Source organism: Pygocentrus nattereri, chromosome 14 (assembly GCF_015220715.1).
Source record: "Pygocentrus nattereri isolate fPygNat1 chromosome 14, fPygNat1.pri, whole genome shotgun sequence".
NCBI lineage: Eukaryota > Metazoa > Chordata > Actinopteri > Characiformes > Serrasalmidae > Pygocentrus > Pygocentrus nattereri.
This window is the reverse complement of record NC_051224.1, coordinates 25099153-25113439: the sequence shown is the minus strand read 5'-3', so window position 1 is coordinate 25113439 and position 14287 is coordinate 25099153. Positions and strand designations below refer to the sequence as shown.

General features: G+C 38.9%; 1 protein-coding gene across 1 annotated transcript; it reads right to left on the bottom strand.

Moving 5' to 3' along the window:
- Window positions 1-1972: 1972 nt before the first annotated feature.
- rogdi (rogdi atypical leucine zipper) lies at window positions 1973-13518 on the bottom strand. The gene is made up of 11 exons (XM_017715509.2): window positions 13321-13518; window positions 11732-11803; window positions 11569-11651; window positions 8852-8906; window positions 8061-8141; window positions 7597-7692; window positions 6454-6552; window positions 6250-6363; window positions 4104-4153; window positions 3804-3930; window positions 1973-2785 (listed from the first exon to the last, which is right to left on the bottom strand). Exons 1-11 carry the CDS (start codon window positions 13396-13398, stop codon window positions 2744-2746), a joined length of 897 nt encoding a protein of 298 aa, XP_017570998.1. The 5' UTR covers window positions 13399-13518; the 3' UTR covers window positions 1973-2743.
- Between the last annotated feature and the right edge of the window lie 769 nt (window positions 13519-14287).

Below are 14287 nucleotides of genomic sequence, written 5' to 3'. Positions count from 1 at the left end.
TGGAGTTTTTGAATACCGTGTCCACTCTCTGTCCACTCTATTAGACTCTCCTACCTTGTCAGTCCACCTTGTAGATGTAAAGTCAGAGATGATGGCTCATCTGCTGCCTCACAGTTTGTGTTGGTCTTCCTCTAACCCTTCGTCAGTGGCCAGAGGAAGCTGCCCACAGGATGCTGTTGGCTGGCTATTTTTGGTTGGTGGACTATTCTCAGTCCAGCAGCAACACTGAGGTGTTTAAAAAAGTTTCTCACTACAGACCTCCAAACTTCATGTGGCCTTCAGATCAGCTCAAGAACAGCGTTGAGAGCCTCATGGAATGGATTTCCATGGCCGAGCAGCTGCATCCAAGCCTTACATCACCAAGCGCAATGCAATGCAAAGCGTCGAATGCAGTGGTCGAGAACAGTGGAGATGTGTTCTCTGGAGTGATGAATCACACTTCTCCATCTGGCAATCCGACAGACGAGTCTGGGTTTAGCGGTTGCCAGGAGAACAGTACTTGTTGGACTGCATTCTGCCAAGTGTAAAGTTTGGTGGGGGGGGGGGGGGGCGGGTTATGTGTGGGGTTGTTTTTCAGGAGTTGGGCTCAGCCCGTTAGTTCCAGTGAAAGTCTGGAATGCTTCAGTACCAAGAGATTTTGGACAATTTCATGCTTCCAACTTTGTGGGAACAGTTTGGGGACGGCCCCTTCCTGTTCCAACATGAGTGAGCACCAGTGCACAAAGCAAGGTCCATAAAGACATGGATGAGCGAGTTTGGTGGGGAAGTACTTGACTGGCCTGCACAGAGTCCTGATCTCAACCCGACAGAACACCTTTGAGATGAATTGGAGTGGAAACTGCCAGCCAGGCCTTCTTGTCCATCAATGTCAGACCTCACAAATGTGCTTCTGGAAGAATGGTCAAAAATTCCCATAAACACACTCCTAAACCTTATGGAAAGCCTTCCCAGAAGAGTTGAAGCTGTTGTAGCTGCAAAGGGTGGGACGACATCATATTAAACCCTATGGATTAAGAATGGGATGTCACTGAAGTTCATATGTGTGAGAAGGCAGATGGGCAAATACTTTTGGCATTATAGTATGTGTATATGTGTTTACATATTTTGCTTTGGGAAATATTTAATAAATTATGAAATATGATGCACCACTTTACTCACAAACACTGCTGAATTCTGTTTATTGTTCCAAATGTTTTTTACTGAAGAATATTGAAAAAAAGTTGTCATAATACACATTTTTTTGCATTCAATAAATTTATTGCACAGTTATTATACGATTGACATGAAATACACACAGCACTGACAAGCAGCTTCAACATTAAATTATACATTTGTTCTATGTTGGAGTTAACAGGCAGATTACAAAACACAGTGGCTCCCTCAAGCCAAAAGCAAGTGCAATTAACAATAGAATAAATAAAGCATTTGAATAAATTAATAAAGAGCTGACAATGGCATTTTTACATGAGGATGATAAATAATCTAACTTAGTTTCTGGCTGTAATATGTTCCTTTTATATTTATGGGATGCTGTTTAATGAAAAGTGTGTTAAAAGTCCCTAAATTCACTTCCTTTTTTGCAGTAATACAAAACATAAAAGACTCAAACTGTTTAGTGTTTATCTTTTTACCACCTATTATCATCATCATCCTCCTCCTCCACATTCATAATGCATTTACAGCTTTCCGTTATTCTTGCTAGTAATAGTCACCACCATCAGCATAAAGTATTAAAACTGATAAGATTCAATGCTACAAATTAACACTGTTAAACAGAATTTGTTCATTCTTTCCTACAATTAAGAGGGAATTCCACAATAATTCAGTGTGTGAGATGTAAACAGAGCGATTCAGAGTGGGTTTGGTGTGAAATGGATCAGATGTCTTTACAGCGGTGGTGATGGGAACCAGGGGTCACCATGACTACAACACAAATATAGACATTTTATTTTATATTCAGAACCACCATAGAACCTACATGAGTCTTCTGAGTTTATATGGAATTAATGATTAAATAGTGGAAAATCTGAAATAAGTTTTCTTTGGGGACTATTTTGCCTCACAGTGCCCTGCATATTATGTATCCCTCCACCATGAAATGCCAATATCTTCTCGAAACTATAATAAAACAGCATCTCAGTCATCAGGCAGTGAATTCATAGCCATTTCATGTAGGAACTTTCTGTGAGGGAGTTTTTAGAGGTGGATGACTGGTTCCTATCACCCTCACTGTGAACAATTCTGACTGACTCTTGAACAAAGTGTTTCACACCAAACCACTTTGTTTACATCTAGATTCTTTAATTATGTGGAAATGTCAAAAAATTGGTGGAATTCCCCTTCAAGATATTTCACAGTTTTTGCTCAAAATAAAGGAATGAATGGAATGTGAGAAATGTGACCTTCAAGAATTTAATGTAAAATCCCTGGAGAAGCAAAACACGGCTTGTATTGGCAAATCGCCCAACAAACCCAAAAACCAAAGTAACTCGTCATCATTTGTGCCTTTAAGCTCATTGATGACTCAGTGTGTGTTCTAGCTACTCTTTCTACACCCTGATGCAGTCAAATAATGCAAATAAATTATATGTGCAGCAGCACAGAAAAAGTGAGCAAGTGGTCCCAGAGCAAGCTGCGTGAATGAATTACTCAGAGCTGTATTGTGTTTCTCAGCGTGTAGTGATTATGTGTAGATATACTGATTTACACACACATATAGAAGTGACGAAGGTCTTTGGTCAGTTCAGAACGGCCTGTAGTTCCAGAAGCTGGAGAAAACAGAAATCTGCAAACACAAGAAAAAAAAAAAAAAAAAAAAAAAAAACCCTTTTAATTCTCCAGAAATCTCATTAGAAATCAGTCTAGTCTTCATTTTCTTCCTGAAGAAAATCCAGAGCAACTGCACAGTGTAAACAGTGGACAATTGCTAGAGTGCTGCCAAATGGTTACCATACACTTCATGGTTGATAGGATTTTTATTATAGTTTCCCAGCTGGTTGTTAGGGTGATGCTATGGTAGGGAATGCTATGTTGTTACTATAGTAACACAGTTAATAGGATGTTGCTGATGGACTTATTGTGATAAGCTGGGCGCACAAACTTTTACACCCCATTCACTCCGATAAAAAAATAGATTGTACAAAAATTGTACATCCAGTTCAAAAGTACACAAGCACACCATTCCCAACCAGACTGAACATGCCAGAAGAGGAACAGTATCGATATCTTGAAAACCACAAGATGAGTTAGTAAACAAAAATCTGTCAGAAGGAGAAGATGAAGAAGAATGAGGAGGAGAAGGAGGACAAGGAGAAAAAGAATAATAAGAAGAAAAAGAATGGAGAATAAGAAAGGAGAAGGAGAGGAAGAAGAAAGAAAACAAAGAAGAAAGGAGGAGGAGAAGGAAAAAAAGAAAGGAAGAGGAGGAGAAGTAAAAGAAGAGGAAAGGAGGAGGAGAAGGAGAAGAAGGGGAGGAGAAGAAGAGAAAGGAGCAGGAGGAGAATATGAAGAAAAAATGAGAAGAAGAAGGCGAAAGGAGGAAGATTAAAAGAAGACGACCAAAGGAAAAGGACCAGAAGAAAAAGGAGGAGAAGGAGGAGGAGGTGAAGAAACCGTCAGATAACAGTAATGCTGCACGCTGCTTTGCAATCACTAATCAGCAAAGCTAATATCTAAGTAAGCACTTTAATAATTACAGTTCTGGCTCCACACCCAGTACTATGAGTGATTTAAGCTGGATTAGCTGGTGTATATTATGTAGGCCTTTGCTGTGAACAGGCGCTATCAGTGCTGAACACACCCACCTTGTCTTTGAGCTGCTGGCAGAGCTGCAGGGAGATGGTGAAGAACACCAGCGTGTCGTTCAGCCACGGCACCACACACTCCACTTTGTGCACGTGACTGACCTCAAACTTAGTGTTGTTGATTTCACTGCAGGAATAAGAACAATAAAATAATTCTTAGTCACACAGATCATGTTCAAAACAGATTGCCAAAAGCTTGCTTAGTAAAGAAAATATAAGAACACAGTAAAGGGGTCAGTCGTTCTAATACCGCTTATAAAAAAACCCCAAACAACAGACAGAAACACAGAGAACACTCACAACATCGCTCCAGGATTATGCAGCACTGAACTTCCTGCAGGTTTAAAGTTCTACAGAAGAAAAAAAAAAAACAATGTTAACATTTTAAACTGCAGGGTTATCAATCTGTTATCTAAAGGCTCATCATTCAGTACCTACTATAAATTATTCAGCACCTACGAGGGATTATTTAGTACCTAGGAGTTTTTCAGCACCTAATATAAATTATGCAGAAGATACTATAAAATATTCAGTAACTACTATAAATGATTCAATATCTATTATAATTTATTTAGTTTCTGCTTTGAATTATTTAGTACCTACTATATTTTTTAGTATCTACTACAAATTATCCAGTTTATACAAATGATTAATATCTACCATGAATTATTCCTATATTCTATAAATTATGCCGTATCTTCTATGAACTATTCAATATCTACAACAAACAATTTAGAATCTGCTATGAACAATACAGTATCTACTGTAAGTTATTTAGAATCTATATGTATATAAAATATACAATATTGAGGTCTAGCTTTAGCTGCGTCTCTATTACCACATAGATACAGTGCATCACAAAAGTGAGTACACCCCTCACATTTCTGCAGATATAATAATAATAATAATAATAATAATAATAATAATAATAATAATAATAATAATAATAAGAGATAATAATAAGTATATCTTTTCATGGGACAACACTGACAGTGTGTTGTGTGCAGCTTATATAACAGTGTAAATTTATTCTTCCCTCAAAATAACTCAATATACAGCCATTAATATCTAAACCACCGGCGACAAAAGTGAGTACACCCCTAGGAGACAGTTCCTGAAGTGTCAATATTTTGTGTGGCCACCATTATTTTCCAGAACTGCCTTAACTCTCCTGGGCATGGAGTTTACCAGAGCTTTGCAGGTTGCTACTGGAATGCTTTTTCACTCCTCCATGACGACATCACGGAGCTGGTGGATATTCAAGACTTTGCGTTCCTCCACCTTCTGCTTGAGGATGCCCCAAAGATGTTCTACTAGGTTTAGGTCTGGAGACATGCTTGGCCAGTCCATCGCCTTTACCCTCAGGCACTTCAATAAAGCAGTGGTCATCTTAAGAGGTGTGTTTGGGGTCATTCTCATGCAGAAACTCTGCCCTGCGACCCAGTTTCCGGAGGAAGGGGATCATGCTCTGCTTCAGTATTTCACAGTACATATTGGAGTTCATGTGTCCTTCAATGAAATGTAACTCCCCAACACCTGCTGCACTCATGCAGCCCCAAACCATGACATTCCCACCACCATGCTTGACTGTAGGCATGACACACTTATCTTTGTACACCTCACCTGATTGCCGCCACACATGCTTGAGACCATCTGAACCAAACAGATTAATCTTGGTCTCATCAGACCATAGGACATAGTTCCCGTAATCCATGTCCTTTGTTGACATGTCTTCAGCAAACTGTTTGCGGGCTTTCGTGTGTACAGACTTCAGAAGATCCATTCAGACCAATTTGATGTAGTGTGTGGCGTATGGTCTGAGCACTGACAGGCAAACCCCCCACCTCTTCAATCTCTGCAGCAATGCTGACAGCACTCCTGCGCCTATCTTTCAAAGACCGCATTTGGATGTCACGCTGAGCATGTGCACTCAGCTTCTTTGGACGACCAACACGAGGTCTGTTCTGAGTGGACCCTGCTCTTTTAAAACGCTGGATGATCTTGGCCACTGTGCTGCAGCTCAGTTTCAGGGTGTTGGCAATGTTCTTGTAGCCTTGTCCATCTTCATGTAGTGCAATAATTCGTCTTTTAAGATCCTCAAGAGAGTTCTTTGCCATGAGGTGCCATGTTGGAACTTTCAGTGACCAGTATGAGAGAGTTTGAGAGCTGTACTACAAATTTGAACACACCTGCTCCCTATGCACACCTGAGACCTAGTAACACTAATGAGTCACATGACATTTTGGAGTGAAAATGACAAGCAGTGCTCAATTTGGACATTTAGGGGTGTACTCACTTTTGTTGCCGGTGGTTTAGACATTAATGGCTGTATATTGAGTTATTTTGAGGGAAGAATAAATTTACACTGTTATATAAGCTGCACACAGACTACTTTTCATTGTGTCACTGGGTTTAAGTCCATGAACTATCTCAGTGTGCAAGCTACCTTGGTGGTGTTGGGCTGCAGGACATGTAGCTGATAGACGGTCAGGCAGAGTTTGCTGAGGTTAATGTAGAAATTGATCATCACGTCACCGGGCATCGGAGGGGTGAACATTTTCTGACGAGAGAAAAAGGCAACGCCACAGAGGAAGTCAGTTAAACTGATTAAATATCTGCTGCGATTGGGCAAACAAAAGCTCTGACTTACCATCAGGCCGCTGGAGGCGAGTTCAGGTAGAGTCAGAGTGGCTGGAGTGGTCAAACGGTTACGCGCTCGGGTCAGCTGCAGCATCACCGCGTCCATCAGCTACAACACAAAACCTCCATTACAAACACATACAAAACCTCTGTGCTCTTAAACTCACAGAGATTCCTCCTACATGTAGCTCCAGTGCTAAAACTAAAACTACAAGTTTAATGTAATGCAATTACCATGTTAATCAATACCACTGTTTTTCCACAATATTTCTGCATTATTAATGCAATTGTTCAATCAAATCAATCAAAATTCCTGCGTAATTCAGCATGGAAACCAGGGGTCGACATGACTACAACACAAATATAGACATTTTATTTACCATCCAAAACCACCAGAGAACCTACACGAGTCTTCTGAGTTTATAGGGAATGTTGATGATGGAAAAATAGTGGAAAATCTGAAACAATAAGTAAATAAATTCTTTGCAGACTATTTTGCTTCACAGCGCCTTGCATGTATCCTGGTTCCTATCACCACCACTATAAAGAAATTTCACACCAAACCACACTGAATCAGTCTGTTTACATCTTAAAAACTAAATCATGTAGAAAATTTTAAATATTGGTGGGATTCTCCTTTAAGTCAGCTCTAATAGACTTTTATTAGATTATGTGGATTATGTGGTTTCTGACACTGTTATCTATAAACGGGGACTAAAGTATATTAGCATAACTAAAAACAGAGGCTGTGTCGGAAAGCTTGAACATTATCTGCACTTTATGTACTTTAGTCCTTGTTTATAGATAACAATAAAAAGTCAAAGCAGAAAAAAAAAAACAGTTAAAGCCAAAATAGGCGATTGGATTGGAAGGATTGGGTTGTCCATAGCACAAAAAAAATATAATTACATAAATAGCTAAATAAAGTAAGTGATGTAACTACACTGGTATGTTGCATCTTTTGGAGTTAAAATACTTTTTTATATTAAAAACTATTTAATATTTATATAAAATTATAAATAATTCTTAATTTCAGTCTCAAAAGTCAAGATTCTGCCAGGATGAGACAGTAAGGAGGATTCTGACAAGCCTTAGAAACACTCAAACACTCTAACACAAGGTCAGTCTGCCCTGTGGAACATTGCTGACCAACCTTATTGACCTCAGCTCCGGTTTTAAAGTGATAACTCTCGTCGCGGCTGCTGAGCAGCTGCAGGGCCTGATTTACATGGTTCCTTGCGTCCTGGATCTGAAAATACACAGGAGGGATTTCAGAAGTAATGTTTAATGTACCATGATGAGAAAAACATTAAACATTAAAGAGCCAAGTTCTGAATCAATGGGTATGGATAACAACAACAACAACAACAACAACAACAACAACAACAACAACAATAATAATAATAATAATAATAATAATAATAATAATAATAATGACTCTCTTCGATCAGTTGTTAAATATTTCCATTATTTACTACTTTACTACTAATTTACATTTTGTACCCCTTTTTACTACAGAATTCCTCAAAGCCCTATTTGTATTTTGAGTGTATGTAATGTACTTCAAAATAAACAATAATATGCAGTATTATACTTTACATGAAAGTAAAAGCCCACCTGCTGTAATTTCCACTGTTTATCATCCCGGAATGTAAAATGCATGACTTGACTGCTTTTAGCAACTTTAATGTTGATATCCTGCAAATATATGACACGGATACAGTCGGTGTTTTATTAATATATGATACAGAAAAAAAATACAGAGTTAAACAAATACATGGATCAGCTACTTTGTTGTGATAATTAAGTCGTTATAAATGTAAACAGAGTTGTTCAGAGCGGTTTGGTGTGAAATGCTCTGTTCTAGAGAAACTTAACGAGTCAGAACTGTTCACAGTGGTGGTGATAGGAACCAGACGTCCACCTCTAAAAGCTCCCTCACAAAACGTTCCTACTTGAAATGGTTATGAATTCATTGCCTGATGATTGAGACACTGTTTTATGATAGTTCTGATATGATTTTGGCCTAAAGTCATTATAAGTCATAAAACACAGGCAAAAATAAATGTCTATATTTGTGTTGTAGTCATGGCGACCCCTGGTTCCTATCACCACCGTTCATAAAGACATCTGAACCATTTCACACCAAACCACTCTGAATCTCTCTGTTTACACCTCACACACTGAATTGTGCAGGAACTTTGAAAATTTGGTGGAGTTCCCCTTTTAAAAGGAAATGATGGTTCAGCAGTGATGATGGGTAAAATATTCAGTTGAATCTATTGCAAAACATCCTTGTGATGTTGCACTCTCAGCACTAACAGGAAAACACATCCAGTCCTGCTCCAGTAGGAGGAAATGGCCAGTATCACTGAGAAACACACAGCAAATGGTTATGCAACACTTACAGCCTGAGTCAAAGCCTCTCCCTGCAGAGTCAAGACACCTTTGACCTGGTCCATGCTGTACAAAAAACAGAACACATGACCGTTAGACTGTTGGTGTAGGATTAAAGGGCCCATGTCCTACATTTTCTTGCCCTGCTTTTACGTTTTCCTGAGGCCCACTTATGATATCTGTACCAAACACAGTCATAATTCAGTTGTACATGACCATTTCCAGTCCTTTATCTCTTAGAATTAAACAGAAATAAAGAAAGACAAAAGCTTTGATGTAGCTACACTGGGATGTGTTATATAGTTAAAATACATTTTATATGAACAATTATACACCAATCAGGCATAACATTATGACCACCTCCTTGTTTCTATACTCACCGTCCATTTTATCAGCTCCACTTACTATGCATTTGCATTTTGTGGTTCTACAATTACAGACTGTAGTCCATCTGTTTCTGATACTTTGTATGCAGATCGTACTTTACAGGAGTACAATCGAGAGTGTTCTTACCAGCTCCATCACGGTCTGTTATGGAAACAGCACTGCTCAGGACAGAAAGGCTCTCCAGCGTGTGATTAAAACTGTGCAGTCTATCTCAGGAGCAGCCTTCCCCTCACTACAGGACATTTATCATGCCAGGGTCATCAGGAGGGCCCACAACATAATCAGGGACAGTACACACCCCCAGCACTCTTCACACTCCTCCCTTCAGGCAGATGCTACAGGAGTGTGAAGTCCAGGACTAGACTGATGAACAGTTTCTATTCACAGGCCATCAGGCTGGTGAACGCCTCACTCACTACCTCTGTACCGGTTTAACTTCGGTCAACCTTGCACTCAATAACTGCACCTTACATACACTGTACTGCTGCTGTCAGAACACTAATGTTTACTGTTTACATCTGTTACTTGCAACATTCACTTTATGAACTGCTGCTCTACATACACACATGTAACTTTCATTTTTCTTTCAACTTTGCACATAAAACTTTCTTTCTTACTATTGTTTTTAGTGTTATTCTTCTATTTTTCTCTATTTTCTTCTAAGATTATATTAAGATTATATTTGGTGAATGGAGGAACAGCAAAGTAAGAATTTCATTGTACAGTGTAACTGCCTGTTCTGCTGTGCATATGACAATGAACTCTTGAATCTTTGTTAGCCCCCTTTTACCCTGTTCTTCAGTGGTCAGGACCCCCATGGACCCTCACAGAGCAGGTACTATTTGGGTGGTGGATCAATCTCAGCACTGCAGTAACACTGATGTTGTGGTTGTGCTGGGGTTCAATCCCCGACCTGGGTAAGCACCCTTCACTATACCATTAAGAGTCCTTGGGCAAGACTCCTAACACTACCTTACCCGAAGTTGTAAGTCGCTCTGGATAAGAACGTAAATGTAAAGTCAGAGACGATAGCTCATCTGCTGCTGCACAGTTTGTGCTGGTCGTCCTTCAACAGTGCCCACAGGACGCTGTTGGCTGGATGTTTTTGGTTGGTGAACTATTCTCATTCCGGCAGCGACACTGAGGTGTTTAAAAACTCCAGCAGCACTGCTGTGTCTGATCTGCTCACACCAGCGCAACACACACTAACACCACCACCACCACATCAGCGTCACTGCAGTGCTGAGAATGGACTACAGTCTGTAATTGTAGAACTACAAAGTGCACCTATATAGTAAGTGGAGCTGATAAAATGAACCATGAGTGTAGAAACAAGGAGTCAATGTAATGCCTGATCGGTGTATAAAGAATGTACTAAAAACAGATACAGTCTCAAGGATGACAGCCGGTCAGAATGAGACACAAAAAATTAAACATTAAAGGACCCATATCCTACATTTCCTTGTCCTTTGTTTATGTTTCCATGAGGTCCACTCATGACATTTGTACCAAAAAGCCATATTCAGTTTGTCATAGCCATTTCCAGCCTCTCTTTATCCCTCAGGCTGTTTTTGTTACTTGAAGACTTGTGTATGTAAATGAGCTCTGTCTGATTGGCTGCCCTGTATTGTGCATTCTAACAAAATAGTGTGCTAAAACACTCCTTATAACTTCAGCATGAAGGGGTGGAGCTGAATAGGCTGGTATATGTAAATATACATTTTTTTTTGTGACATCACAAATACAATAAATTCCAAAATGGGCTGTTTTATCATGTATGGACTGTGTGGACTGGAGAGATAACAGTATGTTCGGAAACTTCAGAAATGTTTACACACTACATTAAACCAAGACATCAAACAAGAAATGATTTTTTAATGATACAACCCTTTAATTTTAAAATGCACAGGTCGTTCCTTCATCACGATCCAAGTGATCTGTATATGTGTTCTTTTACTGTTTGCCCTTGAACTCACCTTACCTTGTCTACCCCTTACAATAAAGTTATTTTCATCTTTCTTTCCCTCTTTCTCTCTTTCCTTCTATCCAGTTTTATCACATTATGTTTGAATCCTATTGTTTTATTGCCTTGGAAGCAGTTCAGGGCAGATTTAGCCATAATTCTGCACCCTTATTTAGAATTTACTACAGGATACTACACAAATATTACATTTTACTATAAGAGCCACTACAGGAATATCATAGAATATAATAGAAGCTACACAGCAGCAGAGAAAGCTTACCGTTTCTCACGGTCATTTTTGGCTCATATTTGTCTTCACCTCGGCTGGATCTGCCCTTAGTTTACTTTACAATACAAGCTTTAGTGCAAACAGCTTACGTGGAGCTGCCAAGGATGAAGTTCTCTTGTTTAAGCTGGGCCTCCATGCCTGGGGTTGGAACCGCAAACCGCCTCGAGGCTTCCTGAGACGGAAATAGATAACATTCGGGACCAGTCCACCATAATAATTCAATTAATATACAAAATAGTAAGAAAACACTACCTTCAGTATATCCTGCAGCTGTTTCAACACAGCATGCACCTCCTCTTTCAGGAGCCAGTTAAATTCATCCTCCTGAAAGACAGAAAGCAAGTGATGAAAGTCGGATTCCCATTTGAATTTCATTCCATTCGGCATAAAAAAAAAAAACTAACAAAAACAAGTCAAGTATATTTGTATAGCATCTGTCATACACTGCGGTCATTCAAAGTGCTTTATAGAAGAGAAAGTACATAGATAATTCAGATTAAAACGTAAAAAGATTATTAAAAAACATGACTAAAACAATTACAAACAACAGATTTAACAGACAAAATAAATATCAGATTAAAATTTTAATTTGTGTAAAATAATAAATGTTAAAAACGAATAGATTTGATATGTATTATTTTCAATTTTTATAGCAGAGCCCTGTAAAAAAACACATACAAATACATTACAATTATATTGTTATCACAAATATAAAATATATAAATCAATAAAACAATTACAACAAAGAGAAATACACCTACAACTCTACAAAACCAAACTGCTGAGGAGTATTTCAAACTCACTGAAATGTAAGAGTTGTATTTTCAAGGGTTCTTTAGTAAAGACAAAGCTTCTATACCGAACCATAAACACTTGCTTAAATGGTTCTCTGCATGGTGAAATGGTTCTTCAGATCGTGTTGTAGATGGTTCTATGCAGCACCAAACAGGGTTCTGCTATTGTAATAATATTAGACCTCTTTTCAAAAAGGTTCTACATCGAACTATATACACAAACACATGCTTCATCAATCTGAAGAAGCACTTCACCAAGCAAAGAACCATTCCCGGCCAACGCAGCACTTTGGGGGCAGTCATGGGCTGGAGGTTAGGGATCCAGCCTCGTGACCGGAAGGTCACAGGTTCGATCCCCAGAGCCGACAGCACATGACTGAGGTGTCCTTGAGCAAGACACCTAACCCCCAACTGCTCCCCGGGCGCTGCGGATTGGGCTGCCCACTGCTCCGGGCAAGTGTGCTCACTGCCCCCTAGTGTGTGTGTGCTCACTACTGTGTATGTGGTGTTTCACTTCACGGATGGGTTAAATGCGGAGGTGGAATTTCCCCGTTGTGGGACTAATAAGGCTCACTTAATCTTAATCTTAATTTATGCATGCAAGTGGTCCTCTGGGTGTTCATGGTTCCACACAGAACTACTGCCTTTACTAAAAAAGAACCATCTTTTTAAGAGAAGTAAGAAAAGGTGTAACATAGGATGCAAGCTGTTTAAAAATGTACAAAAGTGAAAAACCGCTTCTTACTGGAATTTCACGTTCCACCTTAAATAGTGCCGCAGTTTCATTCTGGAGCCCGAGGCGACAGAATAAGACTGCGGCACCATTTAAGGTGGAACGTGAAATTCGAACAAGAAGCTGTGGAATTGGAAGCTAAATGTTGTTTATCAGCAATAAATCTGAATCTTAACAGCAGTACATGCACATTTCTGCTCAGTAACCCACAAATTATAGTTTAAAAGCCTGGACTAAAGTGAATAATCCCGAATATGAGTCCCGATTTTTCACCTTAAACACATTAAACACATTAAGCACAGCTCCAATCTCACCAGCACGGCTCTCTCCGCCTGGCTCGCCGCCGACATCTTCGATAATTCAGCTAAAGCAGCGCGCTCAGCTCCGAGCATCACCGAGGTCTGCTGTGTGGATCCAAAACAATAAAATAACACAGAAATTAAAGCAGAAAACAGAGTTTATTTATTTACTAGCGCCGAGAAGCAGTCTGCTGCTGCTCCCGCCCCTATAACCTTACGTCACTTCCGGTGTGACCGAAATTCCTGCAATAGTTTTTATTTATTTATTTATTTATTTTTATTTATCAGTCTATCTATTTATTTATTTACGCTCGTTTCAAATAAAATGGAGCATTGGATTACACTCCTTAAAACAATAAATGTCAAAAAGAGCCAAACCTTTCCTTCGATATCTGGAGCTTTGCAATCCCTCAATGTCTGGTGTTTCTGTTATTTTAGGTTATTTCACTGCTGTTAATTTACTCCTTTAGTGTAGTAATGATGTATAACTGTTATGAATAGTTGGATCAATAAAAAAGACATGAATAAAAAAAGAATTCTTTAAATTTCTTTATTAGAATTTATCAAAATGCTGGACTTTGTCGTGCATATTATTATTATTATTATTATTATTATTATTATTATTATTATTATTGCAGGGTGATGCTATTACTATTGAACTACTCATTAATCACTGTACAGTACAGTACAAAAGAGGTCACTAACCCATTCAGCATAAAAAACTCTGTCTACCTATCTGTACATCTATACATTTTTCACAGTTTTATTCACACACACACACACACACACACACACACACACACACATATATATATATATATATATAATTTTAATACAAATATTGAATTATGTTTGTAGACAAAGGTGAGGAAAATAAATCTCATATAGCGAGCACATATCAGTCCACTGGCTTGATAAGCTGCCAGCCCGCTGACCTGTACTGCTGGACCACCGTCTAAATAGCTTTTAATCTCCTCAAATT

Coding starts and splice junctions, on each gene's coding strand:
- rogdi (XM_017715509.2), bottom strand. CDS start 13,398: ATGCTCGGAGCTGAGCGCGCTGCTTTAGCTGAATTATCGAAGATGTCG. Junction 11,652..11,731: donor AGCTGCAGGATATACTGAAG/GTAGTGTTTTCT, acceptor TTTCCGTCTCAG/GAAGCCTCGAGGCGGTTTGC. Junction 6,553..7,596: donor CCGGAGCTGAGGTCAATAAG/GTTGGTCAGCAA, acceptor TTTGTGTTGTAG/CTGATGGACGCGGTGATGCT.